Below are 21,305 nucleotides of genomic sequence, written 5' to 3'. Positions count from 1 at the left end.
TTGAGATTTGTATAGATTTGTATAAGCATTTATATAAGACTAGTAATACCTAGATTACATTAGATGCAAATATTTTCTCCTAGTTTATTGTGTGCTTTGAAATTTTTGTTTGATCTTTGTGAAATACAAGTTAATTTTTTTAATTATCAAGACTACTGAACTTTCCTTGGAGATTTTTTATTATAGCTTTTATGCTTAGAAAATTCTTCCTAATCCAGAGAAAAGACAAAAATTTACCTTTATTTTATTCTGGTTTCTTTATAAGGTCATTTTTTAAAAAATATTTTTAAAAATTTTCCTTCCCCTCCCCCTCCCTGCCCTGCTGTTTTTGCTCTCTGTGTCCATTAGCTTGTGATCTTCTGTATCTATTTCTCTTTTTGTCTTCTTCTCTTGTCCTTCTCTAGGATTCACCAGGATTCGATCCTGGGGCCTCTGATATGGAGAGAAGTTCCCTGTTGATTGCATCACCTCATTTCCTGGTCTCTGCTGCACTTTACCTTGACTCTCTCCTTCATCTCTCTTTTGTTGCATCATCATCTTGCTGCGTGACTCACTTGCGTGGGCACTGGCTCACCATGCAGGCACTCAGCTTGCCATGCAGGCATTCAGCTTGCCATGTGGGCACTGGTGCACTGTGTGGGTACTGGCTCACCACGCGGGCACTGGCTTACCACACAGGCACTGGCTCACCATGTGGGCACTCGTGTGGACACTAGACTCACCACACAAGCACTCACGTAGGCACTCGGCTCACCGCACGGGCACGCAGCTTGCCACACAGGCATGCTTTCTCTTCTTCTTTTTCACCAGGAGTCCCCAGGGATCGAACCAGGTCCTCCCATATGGTAGGCGGAGGCCTTATCACTTGTGCCACATCCACTTCCCGTGAATTTCTTTTAAAGTCTGACAATATGTCCTGATGACAGAGCTGGTTAGAAGAGTAAACAGGATACCAGATGGATGAGCTACAAAATTCCTGATTAGAAACTTGCTGGAAAAAAAAATTATTTTCCTAATAAACTAATTAACTTAGAATTCATATCTATTTTCCTTTTGGAATTATTCTGGTTTTTGAAGCTGTGCATATTTTATGAGAAGGACAATAAAATTCATTATATATATCATCTGTATATATTTCTAGAATATGGGGAGAAGTCAGTATTACATAAATTAAATTAAGGGATTTGTTCTCAAACTCTGGTTTGCATCCTGCCATATTATTTACCGGGAATGTCTTCACTTATGATAACTGACAGAGGGTATGCCAGGAATTAAATGACTTGGAAAAACCTGGAGTTAAAGTTATTTTGATATTCCTGGTGCCACCCTAATTATAATGAGCTCATAAAAATTTAACAGAACAAGTCAATCAGTTATTAAAAGAGGCAGTAAGTCAGAGTTACTAGCATTGCACCCTTCAGAAGTCCACAAGGCCTTTCCAAGAGAGATTGTTTTTAAATGAAACAAAGCAAATAAAACCCACTGTGATTGCACATACCTGTCCAAATGAAAGGCTGCTACCTCTGCGTTGTGTCGATCATAACCAGCATATGGTTCCCCTTCTACCACGTAATCTCGGCTATACCTGCAGAGTGAATGTGAAGCACAGCTGTAGTCATGAATTACATCAGTACCAGAGGTGACAGCACAAGAGGAAGAATATAAACTTTAGTAAGCCTGAGATTCTGCTCAAGACACATTCTCTGTCAATCTTGAGAACAATTCCTGTATTAGCACAAACCACTGAGGTGAAGAAGAGGTAGAGAAGAAAACTAGAATTCGCGATCTACCTCAACAATCATCCTATGAATAAATAATGGAAGATGTTATTTTTACCCCTCTAATGGGGTTTCAGTGTTGCTGACACTGGTTTAATTAGAACCACAGATTATTTTCTGGAAGGCAAGGACCATCATTGTACCCCCAGCACAATGTTGAGCCTTTAGCAGATGCTTAATAAATGTATACTGAAATGTTCATTACACTGAACTGAAGAAATGAAGGAAAACATGTAATGAAAATTTTAGCTTACCAGAATGGCTTATAAGAAAAGTTTGAATCTCTTGGGAAAAGTGGTCCTGAGAGTCCTCATTTTTGTTAATGAGTAGGAAAGAGTATTTTTCTAAAAAGCTGTTTGAAAGCTATTCTTTTTCTCTCTTTTTAAGTTTATGATGATATAGTGGAAGGAATACTGATTGTTAGTGACAGCTGGGCATAGCTTTGTCATACCTGACTATGTAATCTTCTCTTCTCTGGATCTCAGATTCCTTATTACATCATGAGGGACTGGGCTAGGAAGTTATCTCTAGTCACAAAAAAAGATTATTTTAAATCTGTTAATTGGGAAGGTAAAAAGTTAATTCACCTATGACCTGTACTGCTCACCAGACTTACAATTCCTGAATTAAAAGGAGGCCTATTAGGGTTTACCAGGGAACAGTGGACTGAAGTGTAAAAGAGCAGCTCCACTAAAAACACCCAGATTTCCACTGCTGAAGCAGCTATGAGGCAGTGGAAAGCAGTACTATAAGAGGCAGTGACCTTCAACTCAAATGCCCTGAGAATATAAAATGAAACACTGTTATGTCTAAAGAACATCTTCAGGGCCAAATGATGAAATATTTATGTTAGAAGACAGCCTCACATCATCATCAGAAATTGGTTGGACACCAATTTCTTCTCAAATGTATTTTTGTTTGTTTGTTTCTAGTGTCAAAGGACTATATAGGCTCCCTCCAAACTGAAAGTCTCAATTTTTAAATATGACTGCAGCAAAAGCTGACACTATTCAAGGACAACTCTCTCTACTACAGTTATGGGCCATATGTAAAGCTAGGGGACAGTCCTTGAATACTTTAGTAGGATTCCTGCAGAGCCACAGGAAGATGTGTGTTGACTAGCAGTGCTTTCCTTTCAGTGTTAACATCAGAGAGCTTTCAAAGCCATCTAAAGACTGCTTGGAGTGAAATGTAAAATACTGGAGGAATTCAGGAACTTTGGGGGTTGGGGTTAGAGTGAAGAGGAATGGAGAGAAAGAAAAGGAAAAAGCCTAAGAATCAAAAACAAGGTGAAGATGGCTAACCACCACACCAGGGAACCAAGAGTGCCTACAACTAAAGCAGGAGAATTCCATCCATCAGCCATGTGGGATCTAAGCCCCCTCTCGATTTAGAGATGGAATGGATCTCACCATCCCATGGTCCACAGGATGGAGTAATAAAATATGGATTAGAGTGGACTTACTGGCATTCTACTATAGAACTATTGTGACTCTAGCAATGGAAGAAACTGTATCACTGATGTGGAGATAGTGGCCACAGTAGTTGCTGAGGGCAGGGAAAAGGAGGAAGAGATGTGATGTGTGGGCATTTTCGGGACTTGGAGTTATCTTAAATGATATTTTAGGGTCAGATGCTGGACATTATATACCCTGCCATAATCCACTGAATGGTCTGGGGGAGAGTGTAAACTAGAATGTAAACTATAATCCATGTGGTCCAGCAGTGCTCCAAAATGTATTCACTAAATGCAATGAATGTGCCACAGTGATGAAAGAGGTTGTTGATGTGGGAGGAATGGGGGTGTGGGGTCTGGGGTATATGGGAACCTCTTTTATATATATATATATATATATTTTTTTTTTTAAAGATTTATTTTTATTTATTTAAGTCCCCTCCCCTCCCCCGGTTGTCTCTTCTCTGTCTATTTGCTGTGTCTTGTTTCTTTGTCCGCTTCTGTTGTCGTCAGCGGCACAGGAAGTGTGGGCGGCGCCATTCCTCCGCAGGCTGCTCCCTCCTTCGCGCTGGGCGGCTCTCCTTACGGGTGCACTCCTTGCGCGTGGGGCTCCCCTACGCGGGGGACACCCCTGTGTGGCACGGCACTCCTTGCGCGCATCAGCACTGTGCGTGGGCCAGCTCCACACGGGTCAAGGAGGCCCGGGGTTTGAACCGTGGACCTCCCATGTGGTAGACGGATGCCCTAACCACTGGGCCAAAGTCCGTTTCCCTCTTTTATATTTTAATGTAACATTTTTTTGTGATCTATGTATCTTAAAAAAAAAAACAGACAAAATGAAGAACTCAGTGAAAATTTAATAAAAAAAAAAAAGAAAGAACTGCACCAGAGTCAGAAAGCCTGGATCTTTAGCTCATGTTTTGACTGTGTGAGAAATGGAAAGTCAGATAACTCTCTGGGTCCCCTATTCCTCATCTGTAAAACCAATAGTGGCCTAGCTGATCTCCAAGGTCCCTTTCAGTGCTTCTTAAACTCATGCATTCACTCCTACCCACTTATAGGTCCCTGCCATCTTGTTCCTTTTCTGCCATAACTGCAGTTTTTGCCTGTGACTATCCATTTACTTCCACAATGGACACAGCAACGCTGACCAAAAAAATCACTTTTATAATGTAAGGTAAAATGTGCAAATAAGTGTGTTACTGTACTCCTGTACATGTCACCTACCTCCACATATCTTCTATCTCTGAGGGGAGGGCATGGACAGCCAGGCACCAGAAATGCTAAGACTACAGAGGCTATTAAAGAAAGGTGCATGTCTTGACTTCGTGGCCAGGACTTAGATCCTCCTCTCAGCAGAGAGTGATCCATCTTAAGTCACTGACAGAGCAGGAAAATTCATACAGTAACTGCCAATAAATCACTCCCATCCTTCTGGTGAAGGACATCAAAGTCTGATCAAGGACATTAATTTGCACTTAGACTAGGACTAAATAGCCTCTGAGGCCTTGGGGGTCAGAATGACAATTTGCTGGGTGTTTAAGGACTGGAGTCAATTTCTACAAGCACTTAAATCGACCCTCACCTTCCCCAGCCTGCAATGGTTCCTGGTGTAAAGCAGTACAGGTCACCCATGGCAGGGGCCCACACATCTTGTTGGGTGAGGGAGGCAAGTGCCCCAAAGCTGGAAAAAACATAGCTGTTCAGGAGATGTGGGGGTGGCCAGATGAGGGACAAGATGAGGGGGAGGGAAAGGCTGGGTCTACAGAGAAGGACCAGCTAGTGAGGAGCCTGACCATCAGGCAATGGAGGCTGGGTTTTTGTCTGGTGGACAGTGGGAAGTCCGTGGATGTTTTGAAATTGTACAGCCAGTGATAATATGGGCATTTTGGGGGGAAAATGGAAGTGATTTTCAGGATGATCTAGAAGAAGAAAGTAAAGGGAAGCTTGGAGTGGTAATTAATAAGAGATATAAGATGAAGCAAGTAGTGACTAAGGTTGTGCATTTATTGGCTGCCACTACCACCTCCCCACTCCCTCCATTCACCAGTCTGACCTCTCCTCTGGGCTTAGACCTCATCTGAGTACTCAAAACCTATATGCAGGGCACCTAGGCTGATACCACACACTGTAAGGAATTTGTTTTCTAACATACTCAGTTCTCCAGTGAGGAAGCAGTAGGTGTTGAAGGGATCACCTCTTATTCAAACACAAAATGCCCACAACTCTTCTTTCTATACAACTTTAATTTGCATTTTTAATTTGCTTTCTTTCCATTACTCTGCATATGCTGCTGATCTCTCAGGCTAGGAACCTAGAGGTCAGGAATCATACTTTAAAACTAAACTGGTGATATCTTTTTTTTTAAAGATTTATGTTATTTCTCCCCCGCCACCCCCCAAATCTCCCCATTGTATCTGCTATCTGTCCATTCACTATGTGTTCTTCTGTGTCTGCTTGTATTCTCATTAGGCGGCTCCGGGTACTGATCTGGGATCTTTCGGAGTGGGACAGAGGCAATTACTCTCTTGCACCACCTCAGCTCCCTGTTCTGCTATGTCTTCTTATTTTCTCTCCCTGTGTCTCTTGTTGCGTCCTCTTGCTGCGCCAGCTCTCCACTAGGGCCGGCACTTCTGCGCGGGGCAGGTTTCCCATGTGGGGAGGCATTCCCACACGGCCGCATTCCCACCTGGGCCAGCACTCTGCATGGGCCAGTTTGCTGTGTGGGCCAGCATGCCCTCACCAGGAGGCCCTGGGCAGTGAACCCTGGACCTCCTATATGGTAGACGGAGCCCAGATGGCTGAGCCATATTCGTTTCCCTAAACTGGTGATTTCTGATGATGGGTACTCCATATCATCACACGATAGGACGGCAAACACACTAATTCGGATAATACAGGTGAGTGGTAGAATACAAACTGCTCAAAACTCTGACAAATCTGGGTTCAAACCACAGCTCCACCTGTACTGCTGGGGACTCAGTCAAGTTAGTCACTCCCTCTAAGCGTCAGTTTCATATTCTAGCAATAACAACTATAAACACCTACCATTGTGATGAGGTCGTTAAAAGTATTAACAAACACAGAAATATTTAGGGTAATGCCTGGCACATGGTGTGCATTCAAAGGAAATGAGATCTCAAAGGCGACTTAACCATACTTGTAAAACACTATGTAGGTGGCGGACTTGGCCCAGTGGTTAGGGCGTCCATCTACCACATGGGAGGTCCGTGGTTCAAACCGCGGGCCTCTTTGACCCGTGTGCAGCTGGCCCATGCGCAGTGCTGATGCACGCAAGGAGCCCTGCCACGCAGGGGTGTCCCCCACGTAGGGGAGCCCCATGCGCAAGGAGTGTGCCCCGTAAGAGAGCCGCCCAGCACAAAAGAAAGTGCAGCCTGCCGAGGAATGGTGCCGCACACACAGAAAGCTGACACAACAAGATGACGCAACAAAAAGAAACACAGATTCCCGTGCCACTGACAACAACTGAAGCGGACAAAGAAGATGCAGCAAACAGACACAGAGAACAGACAACTGGAGTGGGAGGAGAAGGGGAGAGAAATAAATAAATAAATCTTAAAAAAAAAACAAAACACTATGTAAACATTATCTGCCAAACATCCATCTTTTCTATTCTCCAAAAGTATACTGCATTTTTTAACTTTCCTAATTTCTGCAACTTCAATACATACTTCCCAATTCCAGGCAAACACAGAAGCCATTTCCTTTCTGGGACCCCAATACAGTTATTCTCTAGCTGCCTTTGATCTAATTATAGCTGGTAATAAAGGGAGCTGGGCCAACTACTTCTGGGCACAGTTGAATTGTGTATATCTTTCCCCTATATCTCTTCTTCCAATACAGCAGAAAACCAAAGTTACATATTATAATTTTCTTGAAAGCTCCACTGAGGAATGAAAAAAATGTCTAGTCCACAATGAATTTTAGCTATTATAAACTCTGAGAATATTCAGATAACTAATATTTGACAAAAGAATGTATATTACATATAATATTAAAATATTACTATAAATTATATCACATACTATATTATTATGTAATATATATCAGCATGCTAACTTACTTAAAATTCATATACCCACAGAAAACTATTTTTGTTATTAACCTTACTACAGAATTGCCACACAAATTATCTCTGAAGATCTCTATAAAAGTCCAAAGGGATCACTGTATAACAACACACAATTCAACCCACTTCTCTAGTTTGGATTCTGGCCTGAGGTAGTAAATCAGGTAACTAAAATGGCCCAGTTATTTGCTTAAAACACATGAAAGAATCATAGTGTCAGTGCTGAAAGAGACGTTAGTCACCCATCCAAATTCTACTCCAACCCTGGGTAACTCCACTTCTACAGCATTCCTGTCATGTGGTCATCCTGTCCTTAACTGCACACTTTTGGTGACAAGTTTCTTATTTATTTCCTAACAAATTCTAACACCGGGCACACTGTAGATGTTTGATAAATCAAAAACTGAGGGTGGCTCAATTTGCAAAAAAAAAAAAAAAAAGTCAGTCTTACATGGAACCAAAACCCGTTCCTATAAGTTTCCCTTACTCCAAGAACCAAAGAACATTAAGAATTGAAAATATTTCAAAGACCGTTTAGTCTATTCCTCTCATTTCCTGAAGAGAATACCAAGATAAGGAGATACGCACCCTTACATAACACTCAAGTTGAATGAACTACCAAGATGAAGACTTACCGCTTAGGTTTGAAGACTACTTTCTGACCTCCTTCAAGTATCAGTAAGGCTTTCAGTTGTGTTCCTTTATAACCCACATCAGCTTTAATGATTTTCTTGGTGGCCATGGCATGCATGATTGCCCCCAACTCTGGTGTCTCTTCAGGGTACACTTCCCGGGGAACCACCCACTGGGCTGCAATCTCCCAGGGGGACTGCAAGGTGTGGTCCAGCTTGGGCTTCAGCTCCACCTGCAAGCTGGCCATCATTCGGTGAAAAGCCCTCTGGTCCTCCCGGTTGGCAGCTGATGTATCTAAATTATCAATCAGGAAAACTTTGGTGAAGATAAAGATGACAAGGAGAATTGCTAATAGCACGACTCGCTGCTTTAGCTTCATGTTGACCTCTTTTCCTTCTCTCCTGAGCCAATCTCTCGCTTAACAAGGAGAGCAGATGGTGATGGTTAGCAAGGAGATTCCATGATTATATACTGGTCCATGTCTTCTCTGTAGCACCTTCTGTAATTCCTGCAAGCCCAAGTATAAAGTAAAATTCAATCAGAAATTCTATCTTTTCACCCCTGAATTTTTCACAAGCTTCTAATACCTTACCCTTTTAGCCTTGTTAATCTTAAACTTGAGAAGACCCAATACTTTTAAATTAACTAATCCAGGGAAGGTCCTAGTAGTTAAGATTCAGGTACACTGAGAATTTGAAAGTAAATATTCCTGTTTTAATAGGGAGACAGAGCCATCTAGGAAGACTCATGCAGGAAACATACAATTCAACATTAATTACATACTCCCAGAAGTGGCAAATGGCCTACTACAAATGCCTAATAACCAAACAATGAGGGGAAAAAAATAAAATAAAACAAAACATTAAGATATGTTTTGTTCCTTAACTTTCATTGATACTTTCAAAATCCATAAAGGACTTCTAAATACCTGAAACCACCTCTAACTGGTAACTCTAAAGTTCTTATTTTCTCCAAATATAAGTTTTATGGCCCATTGTAAGAACTCCCAAAAATGCTAAAGAGGATACAGAGTAGAGTGATAACTTCTTCAAATCCAAATATCTAGCAATTCTGGACATGTCATCTGCTCCTCACATAATTAAATACAACACCCAGGCACGTTATCTCTACTTAATCAGCCTCCACTAATTATTTTTCAAAATTAAAATCCTTGTAAAATATGGATAATCAAATCTGGATAAATTAAGTATAGGAAAAATATATCCCTACACCATCTGCCTATTAGAAGAACATGACCAAAAAAGTAATGAAACCAAGTCCTCTAGCAACACTACTAAATTTGGACTGGTCAGGCAAATAGCAGGGGTACTAATGCCTCAGACATAAAGAAGTGCTACTTCCAGTGTGGGGCTGACCACACTCTGGACGATTCTCAAGCTAACAGATTTCAAATACAAGAGTTTTGCAAGGGTGTCAACAACATGCAATTCAGTTTCATTTTCACGCTGATGGGTTGCTTTCTATTCCACACAGCCATTTAAAAACATGCTCAAGCTTGCTCTGCTATATGCTTATGACAGCACAATACTGGGGTTAGACAAAGATGACAAGAAGATAACAGGGTGTTACTTCACTCTCCAATTCATTTAACAACTCAAACCATTAATCGAAGAAAGAAAACCAGTAAAAAAGAGAAGGCAAACAATTTAGGCTGAGCACTCCCACCCAAACTTTTGAGACTGCTTTCCTATATTCAAAACAGCCTGCTAGAACAAGTGTGTTCTAAGGGCAATACTCTGCAATGAGCCAGCTGATGTTGCAGTTTACTCCCATGATTAATCACTCTTCCTGTTCATTTTCATGAAGGAAACTGAAAGTGAAAGTTAAATGCTAATTCTAATTATCCCCAGCCACCTGTTTTGTTTCATCATCATCTCCCAGGGAATATATAACACTGAGCTGAAACAAAGGCAGTTCAAAAGCATCTAAAATGTAATTGTCACGGTATCAAGTTGGTGTGATTCAGTAAAACAGGTCCCTGAGATAACCCGTTAACAGCAGTGCTTGCAGAGCAGGTTCTTTAGAGTTTTGCTAGTTCCAACATGACCTAACCACACAACATCTTCAATTATTTGTTCAACAGTACACATCCCAGGTTACAGTGATAAAAGGCAAAATGGGAATCTAGCTGCGTCAGCAACTGCTTCCTCGGCACCTCCAGATGCACCAACTACAAATGCAGTAGGATTCCGGCACAAGGGGTCAGCCCAACAGACTTTCACTTTCTACACAATATCCTTCAGGGCCAAAGTCTGGCTGACCCATAAACTTCTATTGGGATTGAAAATCAGCCCTCATATCACATCTCAGCAACTAACACGAAGGTTAGGACTACTGGGTTTTTCTATCACCAATGCAATAGGAAGTTCTAAGCATCTCCAAAATTCAGGTAAAACAAACTGTCCAACTCAGCAATCTGAATTTATATGTTTTTAAGTTTTGAAATCTCATTACTTTTTTTTTTTTCAGGTACCGGGGCTGAGGATTGAACCCTGGACCTTGAATGCAGGAAGCCAGTGTTCAACCACTGAGCTACATCGGCTCCCCTGACTTGGTTTTTTTGTTTGTTTGCTTGTTGTTGGGTTTTTCTGTTTGTTTTTAGGAGGCACAGGGGAACCAACTGGGTACCTCCCATGTGGGAAGTAGGCACTCCACAGCCTGAGCCACATCTGCTCCCCTCATTACCTTTTGAAAAGGCCTCAGAAGAACATATTCATCAATTCAAGGCTGCAAACAATTTACCCACTTATCCAGGATAAAAATTTATATTTAGCAAATTGAAGAGTTCAATTGTTATAGTATTTCACTATTTATCTCTACAGTTTAGTAGTAAGGGCAGGATTTTTTAAAAAATGAGGCTGAACAAGTTTTCATGTTTGTGATTAGTGACCACATCCTGTGGAAGGAGGAAGGTTATGATTTGGAAATATTCTCCATAAGTGCCCAACATTCCCAAAGCTACCAACGTAATCCAATACTCATCCCAATACTCATCACCTCCTTTTGGTCCACCGAAAGAAGTAATTTCTGGGCCACCAGACTCTTCAGTCTAGATAATACAATTAAAATAATTTTTCTAATAAAAAATATTTTGTATAATATTTTCTATAAATTCCTGGGTAGTGTATTCAAGCCCTACCCTAAATGGCTTCAATCTACTTTGCTGTCCATTATGCTTACTGTTCCTCTTCTCAGCTCCAACTAAAAGGGACCAACTGAATATGCTCTGGTCCTACCTCCTCCTTTCCCTGTGTACAGCTACCCTCTTCCCTTGCCATTCCTCATATCTGGGTCTCCTTTCATATCTTTCTCTCAGCCTTTCTTCCCATTGTCTCCTGTTTATAGCATAAAGGCCCATCACCAAGGCCATTTCTGGTCCCTCTCTCTGCAGTAACTTCTACCTCCTTTAGACCAGAATTCTGCTTTGATAAGAACTTGTATGTAGTTCTTAATTTCTCTATCAAAATCATGGCTCCTTAGTGATTTTAACCATCTTTGAATTCTCTGTAATACCTAGTACATTCAGTAAGGAAAGATGCCTTCTTAACCTAATCTGAACAAGCTACTAGAAATGAGGCTTTGCAAGTATTTTAGGACTCTGATGTTAATCTCCTTTGGTATTAAGCATTAAATAAGTACATATCAACTGGCACCTTAATGCTGACAGAGGATGTCAGCTCTCCTTTTATTGGTAAGCTACTTCTCTGCCAACACACTCATGACTCAGTTTGGTGGGTGGTTTCAGAGTATAGTGTCTCTTTTTCTGAAGAAATATTGATGGTTCAGAAAGAGGCTTTCTTTTAGCTGGAAAGCTACTACTCCCTCAGCCCAGAGGGCAAGCTCAAAGCTATTTGAAAGAATTTACAATGTAGTCACCTTAGTGGAATTTCTACAAAAGTCTATGAGCTTACAGAACTCCTGTTGTGGAAAAATGTTTGAGATGCAAGATAACAAATAATTCCATCCTCTAATGACAGTATATTACTTAACTCTTTAGAATCATCCCTTTCACCTCTCTTACTTGAGAGAAGGGAGAATACCCAAGACAGGGTTTCCATGTTATATTACCTTCCTTTCTTTTTGGAGACAAACAGCATACAGTATACATTCTGCAAACTGGGTTTCCAAGAGGATCCTCCATTTCCAATACTAAGTTAAAGAAAGATCACTCGATACATTCTAAACTATTTATGACACCTCTAACAGCATTCCCAGAGGAGTCTGCCTGCTCTACTCTATGCCCTTCCTTCTCCTATAAAAGCCTCAGTGTAAGGCTGTCCAGCTATATTATGGTAATTTATTTTAATATTTGAGTCAAAGAACAAATAGACTCTAGTAATAACATAAATTAATAAATGCTAAACATAAAAAAGGCAATGCAAATGGTACATTTATAAATAGTTTTCACACTAAAAGCCGGCATGTACTCCCAGACTGGAACTCTGGAATACAGACCTGTATAAGGAATTTCCCTACTAAATCCTGGTCTCACACTCAGTCCCAAGAGCTAAATGGGGCTTGCCTTGAAGGCTCAATTTCTTTCCTTCTTCACACACACACACACACACACACACACACACACACACCCTGTATGTCTGATAAATACTTTATAAGGACAAAATTAAAACTACAAAATTGTTTTGAGAGAAGAAATATGGGTACCAGAGAAAAAAGTTAGGACTTAGTAAATCCTCTGTTTAAGAGTCTAGATGATGTTTGGAGGAACAAAGGAAGAAAAACAAGCCAGTGTGAGGCCTGTTAAGACATTGTGTGATAAGACTCAGTGTACGTGGCTGTTGCAGAACACGGAAACACCTGGCCTCCTACCAGTCACTAGTGTGTTTCAAGAGCCAGTAACAGCAGTGTCCCCTTGAATCTTCCTCTGATTGAATGACGACCTCACACTACTATTTTTAAGGTCAAAGAGAAAAAAGCCCAACATTGCTCACAGTAACTAAAAGCTAAAGTTTCAGTGAGGTCTCTTTTCCACATTTCCAATTCAGGGGTCAAATCAGGTTCTTAACCAGATAAATGGAAATGCAAATACCAGCTGAGGTGCCAGACAGGAAGTGAAGCCGTGGAGGGCATTTCAGCACCAATTGGGGTAGCAACTGAATACAGCCACATGTTTAAGTCCAGTTTATACCTTTGCAATATAAACTACTCAGTTGGGCCCACGTGACTTATATAATTATGAGAAATAAATCATTGTCATGAGCTGCTAAATTTTGGGGCAGTTTATAAAACAGCAATAGACAACTGTTACAAAACCTTATTCACTATTTCTCCTTATCAAAATTTCTCACCTTTTACTATCATGCAAAGTGGCAGCTGGGAAAAAAAAAAAAAACATGCCTATATATATTCAGTCCCTATCAACTATTTTGGGGACATTAAAAATATCCAAGGAGAGGACATAGAGAAATAAATTATGTGACTAAAAATAATTATCTCAGGAAGGGGGGAAACACAAAATTAGCCATTAAATGTACATAAAGATTGGACTGCTAAATTATTAGGTCATATTTATAAATGATTATTAATGCCTTCTATGAGGGCAATAAACACATTATGAAAGTTATATGCCATTTCTATTTATTTTTTGCCTTCATTGTTTAAAAAGATAAATAATTAAGAAGGTCTCTTAAGGTAATAGAAGAAGAATTAGATTATCAACTGGATCATTTACTAAAATCCATTTACATACTTTACAGCCCTACTCAGACCTATATAAAGCAAATGAGGCTATCCTCAAACATGCAGTTTATAAAGCCTAATCTTTATACCTCAGCCAAAGCACAAATAATAACAAAATCACAACACTTTAGTACAAAGTAAAATAAACACATTTTTCCACCCTGTGCTAAGTTTGATATACTGCTATTTTGTTTTTTAACTGGCAGTGACAGTAGAGTATTGTTAGCTGTTACGAGTTTATATCCCTGCCCCCTAGAAACAAATGCAGTATTTCTTGATGGTTAGTGGCAGTGATCATAACTAAAATCAAGAACATTCAGAAATCTTTGTACTTAGCATTGTGTACTTCCATACAGAAAGTCAAAACCTTCAATACCAAAAGACATCAAGTGTCATCAAGTGTTTATGACCTGAATAAATCCTGAGTACACACAAAAAACCAGACCACTCTTGCACTGCCACCTATTTCTGCCACAACAGAACATCATTCTCCCTTTTCATCTTTAAGTGGGAGACTGCTACTAAAAATAAAATAATATACTTTAGTTAAGATCTAGGTATATTTTTCCTTTCCCTGCTAATTCTCTACTAAAGAAATAGCTTCTTAATTCACCTTCTTATTGTAAATATAAGTTCTTCTATAGAGTTAAGTGTGTGTGCTCTAGATTCAGAGCATCTGTGACTGCATCTTTACTTTACCACCTACTATGGGGTATGGGAAGCGATTTAACCTCACTGGGCCTCAGTTTCTTCATGTGAAAAATGGAAACGAGTACACTATTACCTAACTTACAGAGCAGAGTTGTTAAGAATGAATGACATTACTACATGTACTGTGTTTAGTACCTGAATGACCTATGGTAATTGCTCAATTAAAGTTTTATTACTACCATATTAAACCCCAAAGATAATCTCCTGAAGGGAGAAAAAATGACAAAGAAAATAACCTTGTTGGAGGCAACACCCTCTTTTTTTTTCTCAACATACTTAGGACACAATACTAAGCTGAGTTGAGTAGTAATTAGTAGTCTTGTATTCCTGAACTCTATCCTTTCCTAAATTTGAGAAGCAGGTAAGACTGTAAACAAATAGACATTTTCAAAATGGGTATACCATGTCAAGCAGAAGACTGGGAGGCTGTGTCACTAATCTGACCAGCCTGTCTCTTTCCTCTACAAAGTTCAATTATGCCACATTCAACAGAAACAAGAGATGGAAAATATGAATTTATTACACATCAGGGAAAAGGCTGAAATAGAATGCCCTTCACAATATACTTCTATTTGGAAAAGTAGGTCTGTATTTTAAATATAACCACTTTGCATGTCTTAAAATACAAAGCTCTTAAGAAAAACCTTAACAGTAACTTAAAGCTACTGGTATAGAAAATAAAACTCCCATACAGTCCAAACTGCTCCCAGTGTGATTTTCCCTCACTGTTTCCACTTCCACTTAAATATTCATATCTGTAAATACAGAATTCCTTATGTGAAATCCTCTAATACTGCCCTGTGAGGGACGCCAAGCAAAATGATTAGTAGGCATTAAAGAAGCATTAAGATAGCCTCCCTTTTGGGTGTGAGAGTAAAAATGACAGAGGCAATAAAGGGTGTTTAATTTTTGAAAACAATTTAATTCTTGCACCCCATCCTGTTTAAACCTTGATTTAGGGCAATTCTCTAACTCTTCTCCTTAAGAGATGGAAGGGAAAAAATTTTTAACTCATACTGCTAGCAAGATTTGTTCTAAAAAGCCAACACCAGCAGTGTTCACTGATCTAGAAACTCTGTGGAAATACCTAAGAATTTGCATTCTGATTTAAATGGGCCAGCTATAATGAAGCTCCCTAAATTCTAGGCATTTCACTGTTCAATTGTCAGTATATAACCACTACTTAAGGCTATATTATAGAATGTCATTCCAGTACAATGTGGAAAAAATGGAATTTTATATAATATAACATTGTCCTTCAAATTTTCATATCCTTTCCACCTTTACTATTCAATTCACTACAGCTTTTGGAAAGGTATATAAGTTTTATGCAATGATAACACCTTACATATGTAGCCTTGAGTTCTAGGGTGTATGAAGCTACACAAAGTCACAGGAGGTCCTGTTTTAAACAGGAGAACCCCAAGCAGGTCTGTGCTGAAATTAAGCTCCAGACATGATCCCCTTGTTGTAACATGAATATGTAAGTATATGTGTGTGTGTGTATGCGTATATATATGCATATATATATATATATACGCATACACACACACACATATATGGCATGCTTGTCTTCTGTACTATACTGTGAGCTCCTTGAGGACAGGGGATGTTTCACTCTCTGTATTTCTAAGTAACCTAGCACAGTGCAGAACATGAGAGGTACTCAATAAATGCTTGTTGAATAAAAGGAGTAAAGAGTAAGGGAGGGCATTGGGGGTATATGGGGACCTCATTTTTTTAAATATAACATTAAAAAAATAAAGAGGAGGGGCGGCGGACTTGGCCCAGTGGTTAGTGCGCCCGTTTACCACATGGGAGGTCCAAGGTTCAAACCCCGGGACTCCTTGACCCGTGTGGAGGTGGCCCATGCGCAGCGCTCATGCGTGCAAGGAGTGCCCTGCCACGCAGGGGTGTCCCCCGCGTAGGGGAGCCCCACACGCAAGGAGTGCGCCCTGTAAGGAGAGCCCAGCACGAAAGAAAGTGCAGCCTGCCCAGGAATGGTGCCACACACGCGGAGAACTGACACAACAAGATGACGCAACAAAAAGAAACACAGATTCCCGTGCCACTGACAACAAAAGAAGTGGACGAAGAAGATGCAGCAAACAGACACAGAGAACAGACAACTGGGGTATGGGGGGAAAGGGGAGAGAAATAAATAAATAAAATTTTTAAAAAAAGACAAAAAAAACCACCACATTCATTTCTTAAAAAAAAAAAAAAAAAGAGTAAGGGAGAGAGACCTTTACAGTTATAAGAATTTCTTCTGACCTGTCAACTCTTTAGTTTAAAGAGGGCTTCTGCTACTGACATGGAAAACTAAGCCCTGTAACTAATTTGGATATACAGTACCAAAAAAATGCAGAAAGATCTAATATACATTACAGCTTTATACATTCAATTTAAAATTGCTGCTTTCTGTATACTCTGCTTCCATCTTTCAAGGCCAGTGCTATTGCCAACTTGGTTCCTGGAGTTGGATGGGACTAGGAAAAGAGAAGAATCTGGTAAAGCTAAGAGGAAGAATGGAAATGGTCCAAAACACTGCCCAAGCATGATATAAGACAGGGCTGGAACCAGATCGTCAAGTATTATTTGCAGTGCTTTCTGAAATGAGAACCAACACTGCACTTTCATATTATTTTATTTTTTCTGCAATAGGAACTATAGGAGCATAAATGCACCCAAATGGAGTACAAATTCACTATGTAAACCAAGAAGGACAAACAAATGAACAATAAAGGTCTTTAGGCAGCCAATATAGTTGGTTATAAAGTTCATATACTGATATTTAGAGAAAAGCTAGGAGACCCTCACTAAGTCTACTTAGCTGTTTTACATTCAATTTCAGGAAGTTGAGTTGGGTCCCTACTCCATAGAAGATTAGAAGCTGCAGTTTTAAAAGAGGGAAGAAGGACACTGACCACAAAAAAGTACAGATTTCCCACCATTGGTAAAAGAGATAGACTGATTATAAAAAGCAGATGCAAGAATTCCAAAGAGCAGAAGCGACAAACACCATACATACTTCAATCACTTCAAAGTATGCTCAATTACTGTCAGTAACTAATGCTAGTAATCCTGAGTCAAAAGGGAAGGATAAACATTAGTTTTTTAGAAAACAAAGTAATATACTAAAAGTTTTTCTGCAAAAGTGTAGCTAAAATAAGAATTTTAGCACATATCTTATTTCCTAACAATATTAGATGAGACATTGCTAAAAGCGTAAATTAGAAAGTTAATGTTTGAAAGCACAGAATGATAGACTTCCCTGCTTCACCCTGTACTTTGCTCTGTCCTCTTTACATATTCATAATGTCATATTCCTTGACCTCCTTTTATAATACACTCAAATTAATACACTTTCCCCTAGGGCTGTTACCTTGCTGGAAAGCAAAGACCCTACACACACACCAAAGCTCAATGCCTCTTTTCTACATCAGCCTCCATATCTCATAGCATACAAGGATGACAAACGTACCCCAAGATTCTCCAGGTCCAAGGAAAGGTACTTCTTCTTTTGTTTTCAATAAGAAAGACAAAACCAGAAGTGAAATCTTTATATTACACTCTTCTAGGCAGTTCTAGTGGTCATGATGACATTGTAAGTTGGTCAGAAGCTGGTTTCAATTGCTAAGTAAGGCCTTCTTTGCTGCATCCTAGGTCCATGCTAATGAATTCATGTAGTGTCCTTGGGGGTCACAGAGGGAGCTCAAGGAAGGGAAAAAGGAAGATATACAGAAGTGTGGAAGGAGAAGTTGCTGAAAAGCACCTCAAGGAAAGATAACTCACTCCCCTCTCCCACCCACAATACGAAGGAAAAGAAAATGGGCTGTCAGGGTCAACTCTACTGGTTTTGCCATTACCGAGAGATCTAGATAATAATGCAAAAATATTGACTGCTCAGCCTAGCAAGAGTGGGCTGCAGGAGCAAATCTGTGACATTGCATCTTACCTGAGCACCACAGGCTGCTCCCAGACCTGCATGTGGCTAGAATACTTGACAATCATGATCCAGCAAGTACCAGCCTTTTCAGATACCCATCTTAACAGAACATTTTCAACAGAAATACAAAATACATTTTCTTGGCTTTGCCTTGACAAAAGCAGAACTAAACAATTTAGTATATACACTAGAATATTTCTCCTTCACTCATACTGTTTTTCATTCATTCATTCCATCAACAATTGTTTCCTGCACACCTACTACACACTAGGCACTGTTAAGTACAGAAAGAAAGATTACAACAAACTCAAGTCCCTAACTGTGCTCAATCCACAAAATCAACTGACACTTCAGCCCACAGAGTAACCTGACATCTAGCTTCAGAACATGGGTTTCTTTTTATTGCTTGTAATTGCCACCACAGAATACAAAGAGCAGTCAGTCTCCTGTTTCTCTTATGAGACTACAGGAATCACCATGAGACAATCAGTTGTTAGCTATTTTAAAGTTATCAATTCAAGAGCTGAAGTATATGGCTTCAGGGTTTACACCATTGAAATGATAGTGATACAAAGTGTAGGAAGCTGAAGTTTGTGCTGAAAATAAAGGTAACAGAATTTCACTAAAGAATTCAAAACTCGGAAAAGCTAAAATAAAGAAGTTTCAACACTGTGTGAAAGCATTGGGAATCTACAAATGGAAATCAAGAGATTGGACTAAAAATCAAGGAATAAAATAACTGTAGGTTATGAAGGATTTTTTTAAAAATTATAAAGAGAGAAACAGTGTTTTTTTAATTTGTTCTCTAATCCAAAGTACTCAAAAGGAAAAGCAGGGCATGTGTTTTTATTCTTTAACCAAAACATACCTATTTTCCTTAGTTCAAGAGAAGCTAATAAAACAAATCAATGGCACATTTTCACCAGTCATGGAGAAAGAAAGCTGTGAACTCCAGGATTTCCTGATTACCTTTACCTCCATCTATTTGTATCACTGCATTTTTTTTAGTAGTGAGACTGTCTGAATTACTTGCTTGTGCCTTTTTATTTTTCTTTGATGAGCACTTTCAAATACAGAAGGGCTTCCTGTTGACTCCTTTGGATGTTTTCAGGGGCCAAAGTTCAACATCTTCACAAATCTCAGAAAAGTTATTACTGGAAAACATGAATTTAATTTTACATCTACCTAAGAATGACTGAGTCTAGGCAAATACTTTAGTTCATTTAACACTTATACCTCAGTTTCTCAAAGACATGTTCTGATGATAGATAATATATGTGGAAGTGTTCTAAGTCCCTTAGCTCAAAGGCCATGCATAAACTCAAGGAATGTTTGTTAATACACAGTACATTGAGGACTCTAACCCAGTTGAAAAAAAAAACAACCCCAATGAAATTTATGCAAGAATCAAGGAGGACAGGCATGGCTAATAAAAGATAATCTTAACTTTAACAATTAGAGATATGTAAAGTCCTATATTTAAAAGCTAAAAGACCCCACAGTCCAATCCCATCTTTTCAAGGTGAGAAATAAAAACTTGAAGGGAAATAGGCTGGGTGAGGATGATACTTATACCTGGCCCTACCTAGATGTCAAGTCGCAGTATTAAGCATCTCTCATTTTCCCAAATTATAAACTCCTCATCCATCCAAACAGTGAAGTGTCCTTTTCAAAAACAAATGAATAATTCCATAACGACCAATCATTCCTTGTCCACTCCACTCTCCCTCCAACATCCTTCTAGTCCTTCCCTCCCTACTCGGAGACTTGGAGGTAACAGAAGCCTAACTAGAATGAAGCTCTTCTCCGACCCCATAAGCGAGGACACAGCTTGACAACTGCTCACATCCGTCATTAATGGTAACGCTTTGGTTCGTTCTTAATCGCAGAGCCATCGCACCCGGAAATGAAATAGCAAGCGCAACCCACTTTGGACTACCCTATCATTTCCTTAAGTTGTGCCCGATGTGGGGGGTGGGGCGCACCACCCGGTGGAGACCGCGGGCCCCTGGGCACGGCTGCCCCGCCTCGGGCCTGCAGGTCACTCGCGCTTCTCGGCCACGAGGCGGCCCCGGCAGGGACCCAGCGGGCGGAAGCTCCTCCCCGAGGCGCCGCACCTGGAGCTCGGCGGGACACGAGGGCGGCACCCGGGCCAGGCGCCTCCGGGGACCGCGCCCGGGGGCGAGGGCTGGTCACTAGATGGACCCGGTGTCCCCAAGTGAGACCGCTTCCCCAGCAGCCCGGGCCGGGAAGGCGGCGGCCGAGGCCGCGCGTCCCTTCAGCCGCGACCCAGGACCGCCGGCAGGAGCCCGCCCCAAGGCCGATGGGGCAGGGCGTGCGGCCCCCGGTCGCTCTCTGAGGCAGCGACCGGCCCCGTCCCCGGACCTGCTCGCGGGCGCCGGGGGACCGCTTGGGGCACGAGTGCTCCGCCCCCAAGAGGCCCCGCCCGGCGCGCGCCCCGCACCGCGCCCCACCCGCGGCCCGCCCGCACTTTCCCGCGCGGCGGGCTCGGGCAGGGGTCGCGTGTCAGCCCGCGTTCCCACGCCGCTCACCTGCCGGGGTCTAGGTTCGCTCCATGGCCGCCCGCGCCGTGCGGTGCGGCGCGGCCTCGGCCGCCCCCGCCGCCTCCGCCGGGGAGGGGCAGCCGCACGCCGCGTTCACTGCCCCCAGCCGCAGCCACTGCGGCTCCCGCCCACCCCTGGCCGGGCCATTCCTTGGCCACCTTTCCTAGCGCAGAGCCAACCGTCCCACGCCCACCCCTCTCCTTCGCAGTCTCTGACTGTTGGTACGGTCCTAGCGTAAAGCCTTCCCAGTGACCAATCCCAGGACTCAGTCGGCTCAGCCCCGCCCCCTCCCCGCCTTATGGGCGGGGACTGTCGATTCCGTTCCATGCGCCCCGCCCCATTAACTCTTTCCATGTCGTCTTGGTCCCATTTAACTCTCTCAGCGCCGGCTCCCTTACCTAGTCCT

The 21,305-nt window shown here is 41.3% G+C and overlaps 1 protein-coding gene across 3 annotated transcripts in view; it reads right to left on the bottom strand.

The window, feature by feature from the left end:
• Positions 1–21,101, bottom strand: part of FAM20B (FAM20B glycosaminoglycan xylosylkinase) — a 65,477-nt gene extending 44,376 nt beyond the window's left edge. Inside the window, exons 1-3 of one of the 3 annotated variants that reach the window (XM_004478224.5) lie at positions 20,888–21,101; positions 7,960–8,465; positions 1,499–1,585 (exon numbers count right to left, since the gene is read on the bottom strand). In XM_004478224.5, coding sequence (XP_004478281.1) covers positions 1,499–1,585; positions 7,960–8,336 — 464 coding nt within the window. In that variant the 5' untranslated portion in view covers positions 8,337–8,465; positions 20,888–21,101. Of the gene's footprint in view, positions 1–1,498; positions 1,586–7,959; positions 8,466–17,870; positions 20,791–20,887 lie in introns of those variants that run through there. The other 2 variants (XM_004478225.5, XM_004478226.4) reach the window with 2 other exon arrangements.
• Between the last annotated feature and the right edge of the window lie 204 nt (positions 21,102–21,305).

The sequence above is a fragment of the Dasypus novemcinctus genome, chromosome 13 (genome assembly GCF_030445035.2).
Source record: "Dasypus novemcinctus isolate mDasNov1 chromosome 13, mDasNov1.1.hap2, whole genome shotgun sequence".
In the NCBI taxonomy this organism is placed as follows: Eukaryota; Metazoa; Chordata; class Mammalia; order Cingulata; family Dasypodidae; genus Dasypus; species Dasypus novemcinctus.
The sequence above is the reverse complement of the archived record's forward strand: the minus strand, read 5'-3'. Positions and strand labels throughout refer to the sequence as shown.